Source organism: Mytilus galloprovincialis, chromosome 5 (assembly GCF_965363235.1).
Source record: "Mytilus galloprovincialis chromosome 5, xbMytGall1.hap1.1, whole genome shotgun sequence".
Taxonomy (NCBI): domain Eukaryota; kingdom Metazoa; phylum Mollusca; class Bivalvia; order Mytilida; family Mytilidae; genus Mytilus; species Mytilus galloprovincialis.
The window spans coordinates 90,633,889-90,659,903 of record NC_134842.1 but is presented as its reverse complement, the minus strand read 5'-3'; the positions used below and the strand labels follow the sequence as shown (position 1 = coordinate 90,659,903).

At 31.9% G+C, this 26,015-nt stretch overlaps 1 protein-coding gene across 1 annotated transcript in view; it reads right to left on the bottom strand.

Annotated features, from left to right (window-relative positions):
* The window catches only part of LOC143074197 (uncharacterized), a 79,882-nt gene extending 54,913 nt beyond the window's left edge, over positions 1-24,969 (bottom strand). The window contains exons 1-8 of the mRNA XM_076249746.1: positions 24,866-24,969; positions 17,082-17,192; positions 15,669-15,798; positions 14,112-14,238; positions 11,791-11,919; positions 4,686-4,824; positions 3,469-3,576; positions 172-1,596 (exon numbers count right to left, since the gene is read on the bottom strand). Of these exons, the coding sequence (XP_076105861.1) occupies positions 172-1,596; positions 3,469-3,576; positions 4,686-4,824; positions 11,791-11,919; positions 14,112-14,238; positions 15,669-15,798; positions 17,082-17,192; positions 24,866-24,947 (2,251 nt within the window). The 5' untranslated portion in view covers positions 24,948-24,969. The remainder of the gene's footprint in view (positions 1-171; positions 1,597-3,468; positions 3,577-4,685; positions 4,825-11,790; positions 11,920-14,111; positions 14,239-15,668; positions 15,799-17,081; positions 17,193-24,865) is intronic.
* Between the last annotated feature and the right edge of the window lie 1,046 nt (positions 24,970-26,015).

Below are 26,015 nucleotides of genomic sequence, written 5' to 3'. Positions count from 1 at the left end.
AATACAAAATTTAATCCTGGTATCTATGATGAGCTTATTTTTAACTTTGTTGTTAGTAACATCTTACAAATCTTGAAATTCTGCTCGGAATCAATTTCTTTTTAGGCAAATTAAATCAACAAACATCACAAACAACAACCATATTTCTATACTTAATAAGCCATAACATACCTAATACAATAATGCCTCTTTTGGCCGTGAAATTAAAAGTGATACCAAACAGGTGAACCTCTGCTGAATAATCAATGACGACTGTGCGATTGACAATGACGGTATCCGACTCAAATGTAGGCAGATTACTGGGTGATTTTATAACTCCACCTATTACATATGCATTAAAATCGGTATCAAACGTGATATGAAAATCATCAACTGTTGGGATATGTTGCACAGACGTCATCGATGGATCAAGGAACACGTAATCTGTACGAACCCGCGCTTTAAAAGAGTCGAGGAAAACATCACAAATGCACGCTTTCACTAACGATATACTGTCAGTTCCCCAATAGTTGTAATCTGCGTTGATCGACTTTATCTTGCTATATTCTTCGCCGACTCTTACTATACAATAAGTTACCGCATTGTTATTGAAACTGTTATTCTTAATCTGATGAGATAATCCGTCAACAAGGTCAACCAAGTTATTTACCGAACAATTTGAAATTATATTCTCCACAAAGTGTAATCTTGTATTTGAAATATACAGGACGGCCATTTGTTCACCATAAATATTTTCAAAGATATTATTTATCATATTCACCTGTACCGACGAATCCTGTCCAGAGTTTATTCCAAACCCACCGCGCAAATCGTCAAATGTATTATTAACGATTTCAAACACTCCTATTACACGGTTAGCTCCGATTGAGACAGCATATCTCTCATAATACGAATGCTTTCGAATCGTATTATTTGTCAATAAGACATTCATCATAACAGGTTTATCATCATGATTAGTAAAGGAAAAAACTATCTGAAATCGTTTATTATGTATCATATGATTATGACGTAGACTATTGCTTAAATTACCGTGGCAATAATAACATATGTATTTGTATTCTACACCATTGTATGCATTTTCTTCAAAATTGGAATAAGAGATATCGAACACTGTTGTCGGTTCATAATAATATTGATATAAGTATAAGCCAGTTTCTCCATTTCTAGAAAAACTTGAATTTTCTATAACAAGTATGTGTTTTTGATATGTACAAGAAGATAAAAGACCGCTTTTATAATTATCATTTAATTTAGAATTATACAGGTGTAATACTGTGTCACTGGATGACTCGTCATTCCAATTTTCGATGACCAAACCGTGCTTGCTGTTGAAACTAAATTCCGACTGATCTATATAAATATAAGGTAGTTGCGCTGTACCGTGTAATCGGATGCCGTATTCGTTACGAAAACTTCTCGTGTGCAATATCGTAAATGTCGAATCAGATATTTTGTGTTTACTTGTGGTTCCCCCAGATAGCTGTATTCCTGTATCACAAGAATATATGTTACAGTGACCTAAATATATTCCGATACTGTCACCTTGGATACCAATGGTCGCCTGTCGAACGACTGTATACCACAAACTAATGTTGCCTAAAATACAAAGTTTCAATTAGAGAGCATATAATTGTTGTTATTTAAATTCATGATACCATTCCATTGCCATGTGTTGTGTGTGCAATATGATTTGTGGATGCTTAACGCAACTGTTATTATCATTCTACTTTTTCATGGCGCGTGCCGGGTTTGTTTTGATGGAGGAAGCCGGAATGGTATCTACCTGAATTGTACATTTGTAAATATAAATCATTCAATCTCAATATCAGCCAAATCTTTGTTGTATACCCCTGCTCTGAGCTTCTATCCGTTTGTCCGTCTGTCCCTCTTGATGTCTTAGTTTTTAGTCAAGTTGAAATCCAATCAACTAAGATTCTTTAATTTGCGGATTTTATATTATAGAAAGGTTGGGCTTCAAAAGTCTACATAGTTATTGACTTTATTTAGACAATACGCCCTTTTAAAACATTGAACGTTGCACAAATAATAGATGGATAAAAGTAAAAATATTCTTAAAACACTGCAAAACAATTCATTCTTATAAGAATGGCGAGGAGCTTGTGTCATTACGTGAGTTAAAATGGACTATGGTACAGCAAACATCGAAATTCGCCTCACAAATTATTATCGCGCAATATAAATCTGTCCTTTAAAAATCTGATATGTCTGTTTACCTTTAATATCACGTGTGTTTACATTCTTTAATCACGGTTTTTCCTTCATACTTGCACTGTGCGTTTGCCGAAGGTATAGCTAGAGATGGCGTAGTTAAGGCAAATTGGTGTGTTAGGAGCCAATAATTTTATATCGGTTCATATGATAAATGAAGTTTCTGTTAATTTAAAGGATTTTCTTTCAAAAGAGATTAACGTTCACGGTAATACTGCGCCATTCAAGGATATAACATATGTGCATTCCTTTTTTTATTTTTTTTTAATTTGTAGTTTTATATGACGTTAAACAAAGTTTGTCTGTATAAATTTAACAATAAAATTTCCAGATACAATATATATATAGCCAGGAGAGTGCCCACTTCAATTTCATGTAATGGTGCATTAGCTACGAGATAATAATATGACTTTTGTTCTTTATTTACTGAATGTGAAATAGTTAAACATATTAAATAATCAATCTCTTTTAACAGTCAGTTTGATACAGTTTTATTAAATAAGCTTACAAACATAGCCGATGAATTTTCACTTGCAAGTGAACCGTATTTACTTGACCTTCAATGTCACTATATAGCCAAAAGTTAAACCAAAAAATTAAAAAAAAAAGAATTGATTAGATGGAAATTGAAATTTAAGATGACTAATTCAATCCACACAAGCTTATACTTATACACGTACAAACGATGATTATGATATTTTTAACCTATAAAATGAAATCAAACATATCTAGGAAAGCCCTATTACACGTGTTAGCGATCTATTTATATATACATATATAATTGTTTGTATCGGATTAAATGAATGCCGAAATTTTTCTGAGGTCACATTTATCGTAAATTATACGGCGTCCATACTGAAATACACATGACATGCAGCTTCGTATTATAAAATGTATGCATCATAAATTGTTTATTTTTAATATTAGACGTTTTGTTATTTAGAATACGTTTTAGTATGTTAAAAATCAAACATGAAAATTTGAGTCTAATGGCTGAATATGAATTCATCAGCCAATGGCCCTTTAAAATATGGTGCTTTTTAATTACATAATTAAAAAAAAACACTTTATACTTTCTTGTGCGCCCGACCCACTTTTCGGAAACGCTCAAACCTAAACATTTGGAAGCTAGGGATGTGTTTACACATAGAAAGCGATACCTAATAATTACTTAAAACTTTTCAAAAAATAGTCAAATAAAAGGAACATAAATGCTATACTTGATTGTTATGGAATTACCTCCAGGTTGGTGGAAAATGCCTTTCCACTGCCTTTTCTTTGATAATACAGGAAAAGAGGATGTAAAAATGGTTTCAACAGCTTCTAACCCATTCACTCTTAGTGTACCTTTTGAATAAAAATTGAATGAATACATGATATGCTAACTAAAATAAAATACTTTGTTCATGATTTAAAATGAGTCGTTTTTTGAAGCAGTGATCTGCCTGTCTAACCTTCTAAAGCCTTTCGGATTACCCTCGTTTTTTTATGGATGTGCGGTTCTAAGTCTTACGCGTTTTAATATTGTGTTTGGAATACCGTATTTGTACTTTAGTGTTGTCAGTTGTCAGTTTTTAAATTTCGAGTTTTAAATGCCGCTTTCACTACTACGCCTCATTCAATTATTTTTTTCAGATGAGACTGACATTTTGTAAAAATTGTTTTCGATTCGTGCGTCCATTGCATATTAAATTGCATTTAAAGCCAAAATTATAAAAACGGTGTTGTCGCATCGTGTTTTACAATAATTTAAAAAGAAAGGCAACACGAGAAACGATCAAAAGACAAACATCAGTATACAAATATTCAAATATCAAAACAAGACAAGGTTCTCTTTAGCAAAGTATTGCATTAAATTTTAACTGTATAGTTTATTGTAGTTATACATAAAATAAAAAGGTCAACAATTGTGTTCTAAAAATGATCTTTTTTATAAGCAATAATTTGAAATAAAAAAAATATCTTCACGATAGACCAGTATAGGCTCTAAATTGAAGGTCGTTCGGTAACCTGTCGTTTGTTTATTTCTGTGTCATTTTGTCTCTTGTGAAGCGTTGTCCCGTTGGCAATCGTATCCCGTCTGCCTTTTTATATCTTAAATATTTTTTTGTAATAATAGCTAAAGGAGAACATAAGTTGCAACCTACGTATACTATCAAAAGGTTCTGTAACCTGAGTGGTTTACATTGACAACTAAGCTTTGTACGAGGTAGATGTCTATTCCTTCGTCGACAATAATTTCCAAAAATTATATAACAGCACATTTGAATCGAACAATCTCCGTATTTTTGCCCAAGTTAGTCTAAAAAGGATACTAATATTACCGATCCTGACAACAGTTGAACAAATGATTTAAAAATCACAGCATAATATACAGACTTCTCTTTCAATGTGTTGACAAAAAAAAACCATCAAAAATATAATACAATTGTGTAATAAAGTTATTATATAAATACCATAAACGTCAATGCCAGCGTCTGATGACGTGAAGATGACAGACACTCCTGCCTGTATTGTCAATGTTGCCAAAGGTCTTATACTAATATGTCGATCTATTATAACTGGACTTTGACTAGGAATCCAAACTGTGTCTGACTACAACAGAGAGATAAAAACAACTTATCGTCCTTCCCTACGCCTATGTCACCCTGCTCTGTCGCTCAGTAATTCTCGTATCAAGAGTTCAAAACGAGACCAGGCATTATCATCGACGTCACAATGTGAGAGGAGAAGTTATCAGCGACGTCACAATGCGAGAGAAGACGTTATCAAGCTTGCTTTCGTCAAGCGTAAAACTGTCTTAGGGAGAGGAAAAAAAGACCATTATTAGAACGATAAACAGATAATCGAGTTTTCTACGTATAGATATCGTAAAATATCAGCCGCTCGACACAATGTGAAACTTTTTAGCTCGTTCGCTACGCTCACTCGTCAAAAAGGTTCACATTGTGGCTCGCGGCTGATATTTTAGGATATCAATGTGTAGAAAACCCAATAATCTATACATATTGATAAGATTTAATATCACGTGATATCATCACGAGTTACCTAAATTCAGTGTAATAATTCAGGAGTTTATGGTTTATCTTATCATTATATTTTATTGAATGGGTTAACGCAAGCTTAATCGAATACTCATGAGTTGTTAAGAGTGGTGTGTTGGTGGCCTTTTTGCCATTTAAGTTTTACTCCATTTGTGTCGTTGCTTAAGGGATTTTTGAATGATATGTTTTTACGCTACGTCTTTTGTTTAAACGGCAGTCATATCATCGTCTACTTGATAATAGATAAATCAGGTCGATTCTAATCTATCAATTTCTTGTGTTTTATTACATGTACTTGTAATATGTTGCACAAAATAAACAACATACGCGTATACCACACACCCTGTCAAAGCATGTGCAAGTACCAATTTTACTGCACAAGATGCGCGTTTCAATATTTGATGTCTCTTAAGTGATGCTCGATCATGTATATATAAAAATCGAAGATTGTACACAAATGTTTTAGATCTGATCAAACCAAAAAGGTCAAATAAACTCATCATAGATACCAGGATTAAAATTTTAAATGTACGCCAGACGCGCGTTTCGTCTACAAAAGACTCATCAGTGATGCTCGGATCAAAACATTTTTAAAAAGCCAAATAGAGTACGAAGTTGAAGAGCATTGAGGACTAAAATTCCTAAAAGTTTTGCAAAATACAACTAAGGTAATCTATTCCTGAGGTATAAAAGCCTTAGTTTTCTCAAAAATTCAAAGTTTTGTTAACAGTTAAATTATAATTATAAATATATCAATGATTACTCAAGTCAACACAGAAGTGCTGACTACTGGGCTGGTGATACCCTCGAGGAAATAAATCTCCACCAGCAGTGGCATCGACCCAATGGTTACAAATAAACTCATCATAGATACCAGGACAAAAAAGATAACAGTAACATCAATTAGCTCTGGCTACTTTTAATGTGTTGGACAAAATTCATTTCGAACAGTCTGTAGATCTTAACTTCTGAGCATTTAAGCATTCACGGGCGCAAATAGTGCGGCATATTTTTTTAAACACTGTATGTTAAATTGTTAACAAATTTAAAGAAGAGATTTGGATTTCACATGAAGTGAATTTATGCAACAATTTGTCATCGTATTGTCTGCAACACTAAATACAAAACATATATATTACTCATAATCAAGTCATAAAACAAGAGTTGCATACTGTCTCTTCACATATATACCAGGCATAATTAGACTTTTTTTTATTACAACCAATGTATACAATATACAACAAACAAGTTACATTTTTACATCAACTGCAAATTCTATTTTCTAGTCTTTTCACATGGATATAGGAAGATGTGGTATGAGTGCCAATGAGACAACTCTCCATCCAAATAACCATTTAAAAAAGTTAACCTTTATAGGTCAAGGTACGGCCTTCAACACGGAACCTTGTCTCACAACGAACAGCAAGCTATGAAGGGCCACTAAAATTAGTAATGTAAAACCGTTCAAACGGGAAAATCAACGGTCTAATCTATATAAAAACAAGAAACTGTTTACACCACTGGGTCGATATCACTGCTGGTGGACGTTTCGTCCCCGAGGGTATCACCAACCCAGTAGTCAGCACTTCGGTGCTGACATGAATATCAATTATATGGTAAATTTTATAATTTTCCTGTTACAAAACTTTTTTTCGAAAAACTAAGGATTTTCTTATCCCAGGAATTAGGATTACCTAAGCCGTATTTGAAATTTTGGATCCTTTATGGTCTTCAACTTTTATTTGTTTTGCTTTATAACTATTTTGATCTGAGCGTCACGGATGGATCTTATGTAGAAACGCGCGTCTCGCGTACTAAATTATAATCCTGGTACCTTTGATAACTATTAGAACATGTGCAAACATTTGCAGCGGTATTAAACGTTTTAACGGTACATGTACCAAACCTTCTCCCTTTTCTGAAACAATAGTATAACATCACAATATAGAAAAACACACTATAAAATATCAATTGGAAGGCTTAACTCAATCCAAAAACGCAAATTAACACACAATGAACAAGTAAATTTGATCTTCGATACCTGAATGCAGATTCATAGACTAGTTAATAAAATTTATAAGGCATAACTAATAAGGTCAAAAGTAAAATAAACAGGTTTAAACAAAGTTGAAGTAAGATACCACTGTGAAATATTAAACAATTTATAGACAATCATCAGTTTTGAAAAAAGCTGTGTCATATCCTACACAGGTATATGAAAATAATTTTGTCATTACGTATACTTGATCGTCTGTGTGAATAAAATCTTTCGTTTAGGAATACCAAGAAATTTCTTTAATATCAATAAAACTAATATAACAATTGGTACATGTACAGGTGAAAGAACCGTATTTAAGGAGAAATGAAATAATTTTGATGTTCATAGTACGAACAAATGAAAATTGGTAGTAATTATAAATAATCAAAGCTGGTATATAGACAAGATTCATACTAACATAAAATAACAAAACGCATTACAAACAGTATCAACAGATCAAATTAACAAGGGAGTACGATTTGAGAGTACTTGCAGTTACTGATAGCTAGTTAAAAGCCAAAACAATTATAATACAAAATCATGTTTAGATAACTAGTAATCAAATTTTACAACCAAAAAAACAAAACTCCTGGTTTGTCTTTTGATATTGACTCTGATCTTCTTTTTCGTCTGCTATAAATTTCCAAAAATATAAATGCTATACTTTGGTTAAAAAAAAGTAGGTTAAAATCGTTGATGCTCAGTAAGCACAGTCGATATTTAAATAAACAAGATATATTTGACAAAGTAAAATAAAAAACAAATATAAAAGGGGGAAAAATCAGGAATAAAATGACCGAAAACTGACCTTACTGATTTTTAGGACTTTATCTGAATTTGCATAACCGTTTAAAATTAGACTAGATTTATAAATAGTATAATGCAATAGATAGTTCATCAAGGTCGCACTGTAGTACTACCTGATTAATAAGAGAATTTTTAGAAATTTTATATTTTTAATACTGCCAAAAATGCAACATACATGGTTAACCGAGTACTTTCATAATACTATTCAGAAATGAATTTGAGTATGTGTCATGACCGTTTACTTCTTTTTTTTTTTTTTTTTTGCTATCTATATAACCCTAGGGACACTAGTGATTTATGTCTTTTATCTGGCAGTGAATATACAATTCTCAAAATTTAAAATTGATTTTCACCTGTATGTAAAATTATTTCATATTTTCTAAACCTCATTCCTCAGTTTCGGGAAGTATGTTCAGTTAATACTTTATTTTTCCCCAATCACACTGTTCAGATTCATTAACTTAAGTTTGGTACACAAAAATGATAAATATATATTCCGGAATGCAAATACTATTGTGTCATCTCAACGTTGTTGCGTGCACTTCAATATGTATCAAATAAAAAGATTGTCAATGCGAATCACCCACCTATGACCAAATGACGTATCGTGTGTTCAATTTATTTTTGTATGGAAATTACAAAGCCTTGTTTCTTTTTTTTCATGACCCATTTAAAAGAATCTGAGGTTTGAAAAATATGAAGGTGTTTGAACTAAAGTAAAATAATTTAATACAATAATCGATTATTTGTTTTATATTACTGTTTGTTCAATATCAATATACCATCAAGCTTTAAAAGTGCATAACAAATAAAGTTATTTGGTTTTAAACATTCTGTTAACCCCAAGTATGTGTATTTAAAGGACTTCGAAGTTTTCAACTGTTGAAAGATTGCAATCTATTTTTGACGTTTGAAAAATGATTAACTAAAAATAAACTCATCACAGAAATGTGATTTATTTTAGTGCAATATTTGCCCATTAAAAAAATGGTAGATAAAAAACAGGTTTTAAATCTATTTGAAGTATCAAAATTTTATTTGCGTTTTGCAAGTACTCTATGGATAATTCTTCGGATTGTTCAACACAATGTATCACTGACAACTTATTACCAAAACAAATAGTAATTGCTTTACATTATTTTCTTACCATGTACCATACCTTACTCTTTTTAAAACGAAATATGTTCTCCTTTACTTTTATTGTACACACATTCCTCATAGTTTATACGTCGACGAAAAAAATATCTCATAATAGTTGATAAATAAAAAAAATCACACCATGCGTCCATGTCTACATCAGGAACACTCAAAGCCGAGTATTCGAAAGCAGATGTTTACAAGAACCGAATCAATTTAGGACCTTTATGACAAAAAAAACTTAAAATAACTACATACATCTAAGATAATTATTTTCGTAAAACAAATACTAGTCCTTTCTTGCTGCAATCTTATATGACCATGCCATTACCATAAACTGTTATGACAATAGAAAATAAAACTAAAGGCTCTAAAGATCCTGTGTCGCTCACCTCGTCTATGGGAATATCAAACAAAACACACTTACCAACGTTGTAGATTAGAATAGGATATGGCATAAATCTAGGTTTTGTTGATCTTGTATTACTGATCTTTTAGTCTGTTTAGTTTCTTTGACTTATTAATAGATCATTTTTGTGATTTATAGTGTTTATCTATCATAATAGGGCATAACAGAAAAAAAATGTTTCTCTCTAATATCATATTTTTCATGATAAACGGCAAATAGGAATCTATGATAATTTTAAATAATAATAACCAGAAAATGTAAAATTTCCTTAAAATTACCAATTCTGAGACAGCAACCCATAAACAGATTGTCTGATCGATCTGAAAATTTTAGGGCAGAAAAGTCTTGACCTGATGAACATTTTCATACCTGGTCAACTTGCTATAAATGCTTTAGTTTCAGAGCCAAAAAATGCATTATACTCCCATGTTCTATTTTTCGCCATGGCGACCATTGTCGCTGATTAGCGGCATCATCGGATATATGTGTTAAACAAGATACCCTAAAGCTGATTGAGGCCAAGTTTGGTTCTATTTGGTCAAGTAGTTTTAGAGAAAAAGATTTTTGTAAAAACTTACAAAATTAACGAAAAGGTGTGAAAAGCTGAACAATTTTGTTGTATACAGTTTATTTCTATCCATTACAATATTCAAGATAATAACAAAAAAACAGTCAAATTTTCCTAAAATTGCCAATTTAAGGGCAGCAACCCAACAACGAGTTGTCTGATGCATCAGAAAATACCAGGGCAGATAGATCTTGTTCTGATGATAATTTTTTTCTGAGCTATAAGCCAAAAACTGCATTTTACCCCTATGGTCTATTTTAAGGCATGGCTACCGTCTTAGTTGATGGGCGGGTCATAGAATACATTTTTAAACTAGACACCCTAAAGATGATTTAGGCCAAGTTTGGTTTCATTTGGTGTAGTAGTTTCAGAGGAGAAGTTTTTGTTGGGCCAGGTGAGATAAAAAAAAAAAAGAAGGTAGTAAAAAGGAGAAATTTCAGAGATGCAAAACTTCATAAATACTTGAAGAGGTTTATCATAAATGGGGCCTAAAATAAAAAAATATAATCTACTTGAATTTTGACGGAAGCAGTTCGAACCTTTTTCCTTTTTTCTTATATTTAATCAATTTATTAAGGGAAAGAATTAAATTGTCAATTAAAATTTCGTGTTTAAACTATGCGTTTACAAAAACGATTCTATTTAAAAGTCAAAAGGAGACAGGACTTCAAATATCGCTTTACAACCCCTTTTTCCACTTTTCTCAATAGAAAGTAAACAACTTTTTATCATTGCATGTTTTTCATTTTTATTGCGAACTTTCTTAAACGCTGAATTTTCCTTTAATCAAGTGTTATCATATTGCACATACACAAATGGGAGGGTTTTTTTTATCAAATTTATACTAATTCGATATTTCAGAATCTAGAGGACTACGAATTATTCCAAGTCAGGAATATGACAGTTCTTGTCCATTCGTTTTTGATGCGTTTTGTTATTTGATTTTGTCATGTGATTATGGACTTTCCGAATTGATTTTCCTCTAAGTTCAGTATTTTTGTGATTTTACTTTTTTCTTTCCATTATTCGCTGTCCTGATTCTGCTAGAAAATTGTTCAAACTATTTTGGTAGAATGTCTCAGCATGATTTCTATATGTTAGCTTATTATGAGATAAATATGTACTTTGTTATAATTATCTATTTGCATGCTGCATTGATGGCTTCCTTTTGCAGTTCGTCTGTCAGGTATCCCGAATATTTTATCACTTATAACCTCATAACATATACATAATTATATATAAATAGTCCAACCAAACAATGCAATAGTAATTTATATATATATAGATAACAACACAACTCTTAAATCCAATTTACAGATTACCTGCTTTTGATAGTGTACATCGGATCTTTCGAAATAAACTAAAGATGTAAGACGTAAGGTTAGCTTAGATAATTAGTTTGATAAAATGAATGTTTGCATGTTTTCTAACATGTCTAAGATATCAGAATTTCTTCATTTCTTCATCACGTTTTTAAAACATAAGAATTCTGGATGATTTAACACATTTTTCTTTTGTATCTGCCGAATCTGATTTTAATTTAAATGAAATAGTTTACCTCGATATTAGTGTCTACGATTGTTAGAATATCGTTGGATGCCACATCATTACGTTTACATCCATAAAGTTCCACGCGCATTGACGGACGCCAGTTGTATCTAATAGGGTTAAACACTATAAATCGAGTCTGTAATAAAGAGATAAACATAATGTATATCAAAATGTGACAAACAAAGCATCTCTTATGCAACACGACGGGTCCCACATGTGGAGCAGGATCTGCTTACCCTTCCGGAGCAACTGATATCACTCCCAGTTTTTGGTGGGGTTCGTGTTGCTTAGTCGTTAGTTTTCTATGTTGTGTCTTCTGTACTATTATTTGTCTGTTTGGTGTTTTTTTTTCATTTTTAGCCACATGGCATTGTCAGTTTATTTTCTGTCTTTGAGTTTGATTCTTCCTCTGGTATTTTTCGTCCCTCTTTTATGATAAGTTTTTTCTCACAGTTGTATGGAGTTATTCAACGCTGATTGTTAAGAAAAAAGCAAATTGTCAATCATCCATAAGAAAGTCCATTTTTCCTTTTATCACATTTGTTCATTTTCCTTTTTTAGACGATGACGTTCTGTTGACCTTTCAAACAATGTGTACTTTTCCCCAATTCTTTCGTTGTGCCAGTTAATATAGTAACTGTTATGTTAAAATTCTCATATAATTGATAAAGTAATTTCCAGAGATTTCGCTACTACAGGTTAGTTTATTGTATTACCAAATTATTGCAGGTATACAGGGATTTGTGAGGAAATTTTGGTTTGTTACAAACAGGATATAGCAGTTTAATCTTAAAGTTATTGAGAGGCCGTTAATTTAAAATGCCTGTACCAAGTCAGGAATATGACAGTTTTTGTCCATTCGTTTTTGATGCGTTTTGTTATTTGATTTTGCCATGTGATTATGGACTTTCCCAATTGATCTTCCTCTAAGTTCAGTATTTTTGTGATTTTACTTTTTAGATACGATTCGTGTAATTTCATTGGTCCTTCTAATAAACTTAATTGTAATTAATTGAATATTGAAGAAGGCTGTATGGTTTTTTTATTTTTTTTTTAAATCCTAAAAAATAATGGTTTTGTCTTAAATAAAACTAGGCGTTACTTAAAATATACTGCTACAAAATTATAAAAATTAATGGTCCTACATTATTTTGTTACAATGTGTTTTTAACATTACTAATTAATAACGTCTTTATCCTATGTAGTTGATATGTATTAGTTTTGGTTCATTTCTTATGTCGAAACATCATAAAGTTGTACGTTTAAAACAACAAGTCACAAAATTCTTTTTCGATTCCGATTGATTGTTGAATTTATGAATGATTTCTGCCAGTCTACAGATTTACATTAATAGTTTTCGTTCATGTTGACGGTCCGATTTGAAGATGAATATCTTTAGACATGAAATAATTCGTAACTGATAAATTACGATCATTTTTATATCTCACAACTTTTCAGAACAAAGGACAGACGAGACTTTCAATGTAAAACCACCAAATCATTGCAAATATAAGAAAAGAAAGTAGAAGCCTGAAACCTAAACAAGGAACCTCATGAATCACACAAACTCTTTTAAAACAAAACTATATGTGATGTTTGGTGATCCTCGAGATTAAGCAGATCATATATAGTAGTCAGCACTTTTTTGTGCTGACATGAATTATCATTGATATGGTTATATTTATAAATTACCTGTTTCCAAAATTTTGAATTTTTGAAATACTAAGGCTTTTCTACCTCAGACATAGACTAACTTAGCTGCATTTGGCAAAACTTTAAGAAATGTTGGTCCTCAATGCTCTTCAGCTTCGTACTTTCTTTGGCCTTTTTAACGTTTTGGATTCGAGCGTCACTGATGAGTCTTTTGTAGACGAAACGCGCGTCTGGGGTATATACAAAATTTAATCCTGGTATCTATAATGAGTTTATTTACAACCACTGGGTCGATGCCACTGCTGGTAGAGATATATTTCCCCGAGGGTATCACCAGCCCAGTAGTCAGCACTTTTTTGTGCTGACATGAATTATCATTGATATGGTTATATTTAAAAATTACCTGTTTCCAAAATTTTGAACTTTTGAAATACTAAGGCTTTTCTACCTCAGGTAAAGATTAACTTAGCTGTATTTGGCAAACTTTTAGGAATTTTGGTCCTCAATACTCTTCAACTTCGTACTTTATTTGGCCTTTTTAACTTTTTGGATTCGAGCGTCACTGATGAGTCTTTTGTAGACGAAACGAGCGTCTTGCGTATATATAAAAGTTAGTCCTGGTATCTATGATGAGTTTATCTACCTTGTTATTTCAATCAAATAATAAAACTTAACCTTTATCGTTGGATTGAACTGAATAGTGGTTAGTGTGTCCTGTCTGTTAAATGTTTCACCAAGAATTTCTTCTGACAAGTATGTATTGTATGCAGTCCATGTTAATCCATCTTTGCTGTGCAATATTCTAAAGGAAAATGGTAACAAATCATTTATATGCTTGATATTAATTATAACCGCATAAGTAATATTCTTGTACAAATATATAGGGTATAGGTCCCTCTTTACAGAAGGAATAACTATATATATAGAGATACCGAAATAGTATACACATATTTATTAACAACTATAAGCCCAAGGATGTGTATAGTTTGAGAAGTGACTTTCTCTGGGTAGCATCGCTATTTTCATTGATAAGATATTTAGTGCACGATGTATATTAAAAAGTAAACTCACAAAAATACTGAACTCCAGGGAAAATTCAATCGGAATGTCCCTAATTAATAACATGGCAAAATTAAATGACAAAACACATCAAACGAATGGACAACAACTGTCATATTCCTGACATGTTATTATATGCTGCATTCAATTACCTGAAAACAATTATAATCTTGAACAAACCAAATGATTTTAAAATTTTTTGAAATTATAAATTTTCAACAAACTTAGCAGCAACATAATAACATCACCTGCATAAGGGATATACAGATCCATAATCCATCTGTTTTCAAAAGGTTACAACTTCTTCTTAGACTTCATAAAATATTACCTGCGTCTGAGCATAAAGTTGATGAACCAGGGCTATGTATCTTTTTCTTTTCCTTTGTATACTTGTATCCCCTTTACTATTTAGTCTTCTTTTGGTAATATACTTTTGGCATGGCTCGGTATTTATACATGTCGGCATAGTTATTGTAGCACTGTGTTATATGGTAATATTTGTATTGCTTATGTTCTTTGTCTAAAGCGTGTCTGTATGCCATTTTGTTTTTCTTAGTTGAAATTGTAATTCGTTTTCAAAATGTTTAAAATGATAACATAATGTTGACTGATGTATCTTATTATATCTGTTTGTTTTGTTCACACATTATTGGCAATGTAATGGTATTCTATGCGACTGTCATACAATCGAGATCCTTAGCTATAAAACCAGGTTAAATCCATCATTTTCTACATAACGAAATGCCTGTTTCATTCGTTTGATGTGTTTAAGCTTTTCAGTTTTGCATTTTTTAAGGTACTTTCTTATTGTAATTTTCCATGGAGTGCGGAAGTTTTGTTATTTGATTTTGCAGTGATATCGGGAGATTACGATGTACCGGGGGGACATCTTATGCTACTAATGATTATTAGTCGATTTATTCATGTATGTGTATAAAGCTTACTACACCTTTCAATGTCGATAACAATTTCTGTCTCTCTCCATTAATTGAAAAGATGACTACAGAAAAAAATTCCTACAATCGTGTTTATTATAACAGAGCCACTTGTCGGTATCCTGATTGAGTTATAATACATAAAAGTTTGTGCATTGTACCATGACTACTTGTCTATCCTGACTAGGTTAGAACACCTAAAAAGCTGGTGTAGTGTCTGTATCCTAAGTTATAATACCTGAAAGATTGTGTATGGTACCAATACCACCTGCTAATATCCTTATTTGTTATGCTTGTTATTTCCCATAGTCCTTCTAAATCAATCTTCAGATACTGAAAGGAATCATAAACACTAGCGGCCCAACCTCCTGTAAATAAAAAATGCATACATGTACATGTGTATGAATATTGGAGATTGGTATGAGATATACTCAAATGAGACATTCAAGCACGGTCTCTGACATTTCTTTGGATCAAACAACCCAAATATCTTGACTAAAGTATCACAGTATTTTTCTCAGGATCCCTAATTTCGGCGCTCAGTAAACTTTTAGGAATGTAAGAAACCAATTAATGCATAGCATTAGACCGATCCTTAAAATTCGGGCAGAGCCCGGTGAATAGAAATCGACCATGTTATCTGTTCCGAATCGTTAAAATTTACAGACAAAAAGGGAAATTATATAATATTGTTATGAAGAGGTTCGGAAGGTTTAAATTATACCGCGAAGATAGTGTACGCCCAAATATTTCCCCATAAACAATGATTTCATTTTTTCTAGTTCCTTAAAGAGATACAGCGTATGTTCGGGTTACACTCACCTCTATCAAATGATGCTCTGTTCATTAGGCTGACTTCAAACAAAAGCTTATTATGAATATTAAAAAGAAGCTATAATTATCCTTTAATTTCACTTTCCGCTGTACAGATTATGTCCTCTCACTAATTTTTTTTAAGTTTGGTGACTATGTTGAACGCATCTATCCGATCAAACTCAAAACAAAGAACACAGCAGATACAGTATTAAAGTTTGCTACATGTCTTGACTATAACGTCTTTAAATGGACAAATTCAATGAGGAACGGTGAATACAAACTTAACGACAAAAGAGAAGATTTTAGCTTCCTAATTGTGGACTTTCCATTTCGTTGTGCCATCATTTTTTCAGCGCCTGTATATAGAGCATACACCTCCTAGTTGTTATGATATTCCAGGGCACGCATTTCCTATCATGATTTCATTGATACATGATTGCTGCCCACAAGCTACTATTAAAACAAGAGTTCCAAGGGAGTGAAATTGCGATCATTCTATCGACAATTAAACGGAAGCCATCTCGAGTTGGTTGATCGTTGTTGAATTTTATGTACATATTGTCGTTACCACAATCTATAGTTGGTCTTTGCATTTGACATACAGAATTAGACTTATTGACATGTTTGTTCTAACATGAAAAACAGGACGGATGACATGTGGAGCAGGATCTACATACTCTTCGAAGAACCTGAGATCACCCCCGGTTTTATGTGTTAGTTACCCTTACATTGGTGTTGCTCAGTCATAAGCTTTCTATCTTGTTTTTTGTTTACTTTGTGTTTGGTAACACTGACCTTCATCGAAAGTTGCACCTGTTACGTTAGTTACATTTACCTTCATCAAATTTTGCAGAGCTTGCATTGAAATCCATACTGTATATAGATGATGCAGTAAACTGGTCATCTCTCAGATCAAAGGTCAACGACTCGTTACATGTACTTGCATCTGAAAATTATATTGCATTTTTTAAATATGCATGATATATAAGGCATGAATAGATAATTCAGCTGATCTTTAATAATCCATCTTTATGCCTTATACTAGTACATCATGTACTGTGTGATGACGCTTCGAGGAATGGTAACACCCGACCATCGAAAGCTCTATCATTTTTGGGTTGATATTTAGACGAATTATATTATACAGAATGTGTTTTCAGTCTTGTATCACCATAAATGGTGATTCCATGGATACAATCTATCGTAGAGTTGTTACTGGTTCAGCCGTACTTATAGATGGATATATAAAAGTCTAAATTAAAACAACGTTATAAATATATATGTCGTGTACAAGTTGCAATTTTGTACAGGTTATAACGTGTACAAAAATATTGTACATGTTATAATTTGTACAATGCTAAAATACAAGTTATAACATGTACAAAAGTGCCTCATACATGTTATGGTAATATTGTACTTAAAGCGAGAAAATCACTATGTGATCCGTGTAAACTCATCGAACCTTTAAACAAACTTATAAGTAAGGGTTATCGTACCAATATTGTAATTCGATCTCTGAATATAGTTTACATTGGCACTAATATCGATTTTGTCATTAGCGAATTAAAACATGATAACTAAATTGTATCTTAAATTCTTTGAAGCGGGATGTATAGAGACACAGACACGTAACTTTGTATCTCTATAGAAGTCGCTCCTCACTATTCTTCTACCTGTCGATACATTTATTTTTGGCATTGCACAAGTCATGTCTTCTCTGACTGTTCATGACGTTAAAATACTAAATCCCTGGGATGTGTTTTAGTAGATTTTAATCTCTGATGCATGATTTTTTATTTTTAATTGTTTTTGGCTTTTAACTAGCTGTCAGTAACTGCGAGTACTCTCAAATCGTATTTTCTTGTTAATTCGACCTGTTGATACTGTTTATTATGCTTTTTTGTTATTTTATATTTATATGGATCTTGTCTATATACCAGCTTTGATTATTTGGAATATTCTAATTTTCACTCACTTCGTCTTACTACATTTGTATAAACTTCAAGATTTTACCTGTATTTTTAAAACCGAGTAAATATTTTCGAAGGGCTAAATATTTCGCAGTGGTATCTTGCCATGGCTTTGTTTGGACTTGTTTGTTTGCTTTTTGGCCTTGATTGTTTGTCCCTAATATTTTATTAACTGTGCATTTGCATTCAGATATCGCAGATCAAATTTATTCGTTTATAGTGTATTAATTTACGTTTTGTGATTGATTTAGCCTGCCAATTGATATTGTACCGTGTGTTTTTCTATGTTGTGATGTTATGCTATTGTTTCAGAAACAGGGAGAAGATTTGGATCCATTAAAACGTTTAATCCCGCTGCAAATGTTTGAACCTGTCCTAAGTCAGGAATCTGATGTACAGTAGTTGTCGTTGGTTTATGAAATTCATACGTGTTTCTCGTTTCTCGTTTTATTTATATAGATTAGACCGTTAGTTTCCCGTTTGACTGGTTTTACACTAGTAATTTTGGGGCCCTTAATAGCTTGTTGTTCGATGTGAGCCAAGGCTCCGTGTTGAAGGCCGTACATTGACCTATAATGGTTTACTTTTTTTTAAATTGTTATTTGGATGGAGAGTTGTCTCATTGGCACTCACACCACATCTTCCTATATCTATATAACATGTACAAAATATTGCTCAAGAAAGGTTTTAACCTGTACAAAATTTGAAAATAATAACAAAGCAGAAATACACATGCATAATTGAAATTGATCGAAAAATAAAGAACAATAATCAAAAGCAAAAGTAAGTACAATATTTACAGCATGCATAAAATACATCATTTTCGTAAATTTAGAACCATTTTTTTTTTACTTGTTGCTACATGGCAGAGGCATGTGACAGCATGAGTTGCATACCACTTTGATTCTTCTACATTTATACATAACAGACTTACAATTGCCTTTCTTACACTGACAATGCACTAAACCTTGCCCGCCACTCAAAGCACTCAATGATAACTTTACTCTGTCACATCACTCATTGGGACTTCAGACACATTTGTAGTTGCATTTGCACAAAATTTAACTTGGTTATTACTATAGTATTCCTTTTTTTGTACAACTTATTAGCCGACATGTTTATTCACATTCATCACCACGACTTTAACGTTTCTCTCATCGGCAGGACCCCTATCATGGGACAGAATAGGAATGATAACGTTATCACCTTGATAGAGAACAGTTAATCTAGTTTTTGAGTTTTTTGTCAAGGCATCAGTTTGTACTTGCTGGTCACAATGGACCCTATTGGTATCTATGATGAATTAATTTGCGTGCATGCTTGGTGTCAATATTTGACACTTCAGACAAACCCTCACTAGTATTGACAACAGAAATATCACCACCAGAAGGCGCCCTGTTACGAGAAGGTATACCAGCAAATGTCTCGCTGAAACTTGCTTGATCAGCCATGCTACATGTAGCATCACTTAATTCAATTACAAAAATGTTCCATTGTTTCTGTTCCTAACTCAATGGTTTGTACATTGTTTTCTGCTGAATCATGACCATTTAATTCATCAGTTTCAGTGTTTGTGTCAGTAATCATGTCCGTCTCTGACATTGTTTTGTCAGTTTCAATTTCAGTGCCGATATTTTGTGTTGTCTTGGTAAAAGGGTCTTCAGTATTAGCAGTATAATTCGATACAGAACTTGCTTCAAATATTGCTTCTAAGTCTCCTTCTAGTTGAATACCAGGTGAGAATCCCTGATAATGTTTATTGACTACATGTGGATTTAAAAAAAGCCTTTAATGTATTAAGTAATTATGAAAACTATTTATCTGGTCATTAACTTATCAAAAAGGTATCACACTAACATGAATTGACAATAAAAAACAAATGATGAAAATATTATTTAGGTTAATGTCAAATGTTGTAATGATAGAAACATATTTTTATTGTCAAATTTGAACAAATTAAAACCATTTTAAAGAAATATTTTGTACATATTATAACATGTATGAGGTACTTGTGTACATGTTATAACTTGTATTTTAGCATTGTACAATTTATAACATGTAATATTAAAAATATTGTAAAATATTTTTGTACATGTTATAACCTGTACAAAATTGCAACTTGTACACGACATATATACATATAAGAAATTGTTTTTCTTGGCGGTATTTACCAGAATAAATATAACAATCAATAAGTTCTGCAAACTTAATGATGAAACTTTTAGCATGTATTTTGTTTATTATACATCAATGATTAAAAAACAACTACTAGTACTTGTAAATTAATACTAAACGTATTATTTAAAGTTTAGTATTAAAATTTCCGTAATAAGATTGTTGTCAATACTCATCTGTGTTAAACCATTAATTCATTTACATTTTTTTTTATATATATCGCAAGCTTCAAGTAATCAAAGTACATAAATAGGTAAAAGAAATATAGATTTCTTATAATCAATTTATAAAATAAAGAAGAGTGCACACCCTTAAATGTCTCGCCTTCTTCACTAACCATTGATATTAAGTTGATAGTCCTAAATATAAAACTTTACTACAACTGTTACATAAACTTAACATGATCCAAAAAAATGAGGTCATTCAAAGTCATATTAACCAAACGAGAAATACATGTACACCTTACAATCTTAATCATTCAATACACTAAAGATATAAACTGTTCCTTATATTTTTCTAAAAAAACGGACTTTACCAAGAAAATTAAACATTGGCCAATGAATCATGAAAATGAGGTAATGGTCAGATGAATCATGCCAAGCAGAAATGTACAGATCACAATCCTTCCATACATTAAATATAGTTGACCTATCGCTTATAGTTTAAGGAAAACAGACCAAAACACACAAACTTAAACTGAGCAATGAACTGTGAAAATAAGGTCAAGGTCAAACTAAACCTGCGAGACTAACATGTTCATCATAACATATTTCCATACACCAAATATAGTTGACCTATTGCATATAGTGTTGGGGGAAAAGTTCAAACTCAAAAACTTAACTTTGACCACTAAACCATGAAAATGAGGTCAAAGTAAGATGACACCTGACAGTTGGGCATTTACACCTTAGGGAGCTACCATTTGATTTTTATGGGGGGGCTAGGATGAAATTTGAAAAAAATAGGCAGGACAGGAGTTTTGAGTAAAAAAAAAGGCAGGATGAGAAACTTGTTAAAAAAAAGGCAGGATGACAATTTGTGTAAAAAAAGTCAGGATAAACTAGTAAAAAAAAAGGCAGGACCGAATAGAGTAAAAAATAAAAAGGCAGGACAGAGATTACAACTAAAAAAAAAAGCAGGACAAAATTTTTCATCCTAGCCCCCCCATAAAAATCAAATGGTAGCTCCCTTACAATAATTCCATACACAAAAATATAGTAGACCTATTGCATACAGTATACGAAAAACAATCCAAAACGCAAATTTTAACTATAATTACTGACCCATAAAAGGTCAAGGTCAGATGACACCTGTCAGTTGGACATGTGCACCTTACAATCCTTCCATATACCAAATAAACTAGACATATTGCTTATAGTAGCTGAGATATGAACTTTACCACCAAAACTTTACCTTGTTCACTGATCCCTGAAATGAGGTCGCGGTTAAGTGAAAGCTGTCTGACGGGGATGAGGACATTGCAAGGTATGCACATACCAAATAGTTACCATATTACTCATAACGAAAAAATAATTAACATTACAAAAATATTAACTATTTTTCAAGTAGTCACTGAACCATGAAAATGAGGTCAATGACAATGGACATGTGACAGACGGAAACTTCTTAACATAAGACATCTATATACAAATTATAAAGCATACAGGCCTTCCACCTTCTAAAATCTGAAGTTTTTTTAACGAGTTAGTTAACGCCGCCGGATCACTATTCCTATGTTGAGCTTTTATTTCTACGACTTAAGTCACAGACTCGAAAAAAAAATGCAAATAATGATTTCCAATGCCATAATGCTCATTTCCACAAGAGACTAAATCACGTACATGTAGATGTGTCATAGATAGCCATTTAACAATGAGGAGAACCTATATAGCTAAAAGTCTGATTTGTGGCATTCACGATCAAAATAACGATTTTCGTGATTTTTAAAAATCGATTTGGATAAATAAAATAATTAAACCAAAACGTTTCTTTTTTAACAATAATCAAAGACTTTCGGGAAAACAGCTTATGCATTAGATTGTATCATCTGACACACAAGAGATTAAGTTTCAAATTTGTAAAATTTATTGTATGTGACAATGATGACTAGATTAAAAATGTGTTTTTCTTTACATGGAGTGATTCACAATGAAATATGCACGTGTCTCCTTTAGTGGTTCTTAAAAAAATGCTGCACTTTCGGTACTTTAAAACACCGTGTTTTTGACAGACAAACTTCTTTTCTCTGCATTGTTTTTTGATTGAAATGAATTCTTCCATCAATTTTGAAATTGAATTGAATCCTATTTTATTCACGATCTGATCTTTTACAGAACTAAATCTTTCACGATCACCACCTCGGTATACCGAAAGACATCCGTGCAATTGTGTATTTCATGATCGGAATGTTATGTTAAAAATATAAACAAAATATTTGTTTACTAGTATCTTATAGTCATTCATAACAAATAAGGTGGTTAGTTGGAAGTTTAAATGCAATACATATTTGTATATGACAAAGTGTTCGAAACAAAAGAAAAGTATAAATAACAAAGAAACGATATAAAGTTCAATACCAACTTGTGCTCAAACTAATTGGCAATTCTTTTATTTTGAAAGGTTGCCAGATTTTTTAAAAATGAAATAAATTTGCGTTTGCATAATCGCCATTGACAAACAAAACTACACATATATTTCATAATAATTCGCTTTAAGTACCAGTTTGGTTAAATCTTGCAAGAATTTTTTTTTTTAAACATCGCTAATATATCATTGTCTTAATAATTTGACCTAATTTTTTGGTACGTATGTATGCAACCTTTAGCCTGACCCTACTTGGAAAATGGATTAACATGACTGTGCTAAGCCAGTTTAATGATTTAAAAGTGAAACTATGGAAGGTATCAGCTGTAAGACCCGTACATAATTTATTTTAATGGTATTGTTTTTTTTATCGACAATCTCCATAAGTGTTTTATGCTGTGGTGGTACTCAACGACAAAAAATAGTCGAAAACTGTTTTAGCGCTCATCATTCAAATAAGCCAATGTTTTCATTTCAGATCTCACTTCCCTTTTATATCTCAATCACGGGAACCATGTTATTAAAGAACATCTATTAGATGTATGTTTCATTATAATGCGTTATTCTGATTGGCTACCTGCAATCTCGCGTTATTCCTAAATCAACTTCATTTCACAATAAAAAAATTATCATTCATGGTGACACGAGGTCCCACAAAAAAATGCACAGGTAAATTAAATAAAACTTGATAAACATCGTGTTTTCATGATCCTAGCTAAAAAAAAAAAAATATAAGACCTTAGTATTGAATGATACTTTTTGTAACTTCAAAGGGTTGTAAAAGTGTTGACGCGCTTCATACAAAATGTACTTCAGTCAACGCTTTTACACCCCAATGAAGTTACAAAAAGCAGCATTCAATTCCTAAATAATTAAACGAATATATTACAGGAAATTCACATAAAATATTTTACTTATAAGGAAGATGTAGTATGATTGCCAATGATTCAACTATTCACAAGAGACCAAATGACAAGGAAATTAACAACTATGGGTCACCGTACGGTCTTCAATAATGAGCAAAGCCCATACCACATAGTCAACTATAAAAGGTACACAAAAATGTATACTATATCTTACAAACACACAAGAAAGAATATACCGTAGAAAAGTATGCTTTCAGAAAATACGACACAGTATTGTCATGATATTACAATTAGAATATAAAACTATAAAACTATATGAATTCTAGAAATATAAGAAAAATGACATCAACTGTGAAATCAATAGCACCAAAATTTTATTGTCACTTATAGTCATTTGATCTCCGAGGATATGATCCAATTTCATATTATCTGGTTGAATTACAAAGCAAACTTTACATTATATAATGAATTTATATTTCAGTCGGCGACAGTTCAGTACTTAAGTAACTGTTTTGTTATTAAGATACATTGTTCTGATAACATAGTTATAATCTTGTACTTTAACATTGATACGTATACGTTTAGCTTTTTTTATTACAGGCATTTTCTAATGTATAAAATAGTGGATTAAACCTGGTTTTAGAGCTAGCTTAACCTTTCATTTGAATGACAGTCGCATAAAATTCCATTATAATAATATTGACAACGATATGTGCACAAAAACAATTAGACATAATAGGTAAAAATGTCAAAAATGGGAACTTTGTGTAATAACCTTAATCACTATAAAAATAAACTTACATCTGACAAAGAAGCACAAAAAGGGCATATACACAAAGCAAATAAGCAAAACTGAAAGACAAGACTACAAATATTTATTATGGCACAATAACACAATGACGGGATTTATTCCATATTGGTAATATTTTAGTAGGTTTCTATATATGAATTGGATTTTGAATAAAAAAGCATATTCACCTGAGAAAGTGATAAACAACAACAACATATATCTTATAATGACTTACTGATATCTGCTATGTGTACCAACAGTAGAAATATCAAACTGTAAATCATTTTAATTCCGCATAAATTCATAGCACAAACCATTCTGTGCTACACACATGCAAACACTCTTTTCATTCTATCGATATGCAGTTAAATTTTACAATGGCAAGTTAACCAGTAATAAATTACCGTAGAAAATTAAAATCGGTGTCAAGGAAAAAGTATATTTAATAGTGTGTCATGTCAACTCAAAATATAATAGTTACGTAATCGAAAACACTCGACTGTTTGTTGATTTAGGATATATATGGACTAAATAATATAAATCATATGTGCTTTGATGTCTTTCGAGATCAATTCAATGCTAAACTTGAGATAAAAAAAAATATTAACAAGCTAAGATTAATTACAATTGACAGGACAGGATTTGCCGTATCCTTACTATAGCACTGATTAAATTTCAAATGTCTATTTAGATTTAAATCAACATTTTTTTCAACTTGATTATTGCTAGATACGTTCATATTTGATCTTAGCAATTATATGGTAGTGGTGAAATGCGTGTTTAACGTCCAGTGTCATGTATTTCAACTCTGAGCAACCTAATGGAAAATGATTAATCAGACTGATGCTTGCTTAACGTCCAGTGGGAAATATTTCAACTCTGAGAAACATAACGGAAGATGATTAATCAAATTGATGCTTGCTTAACGTCCAGTGGTAAATATTTCAACTCTGAGCAACCTCGTGGAAGATGATTGATCAAATTGATGCTTGCTTAACGTCCAGTGGGAAATATTTCAGCTCTGAGCAACCTAACGGAAGATGATTGATCAAATTGATGCTTGCTTAACGTCCAGTGGGAAATATTTCAACTCTGAGCAACTTTATCGTAGGTGAATGATTGATTATTGAATGCCTTATGTTCAGTAGCAAATATCTAAACCAGCAATCCTATCACAGTGGAAAGATTAATTGATTACTACTTGTTGAACGGTCCTGTCATAAATATTTCAATTTAGAGTAATTCTACGATAGGAGAACGATTGATTGATTGATAGTTGATTACTTAACATTTAGTAGTATATATGTCAACTCTGCAATCGTATTGTTGTGGAAAGATTGCTTGATTACTGCTTGCATGACGTCCAGTTGTATATATTTCAATTC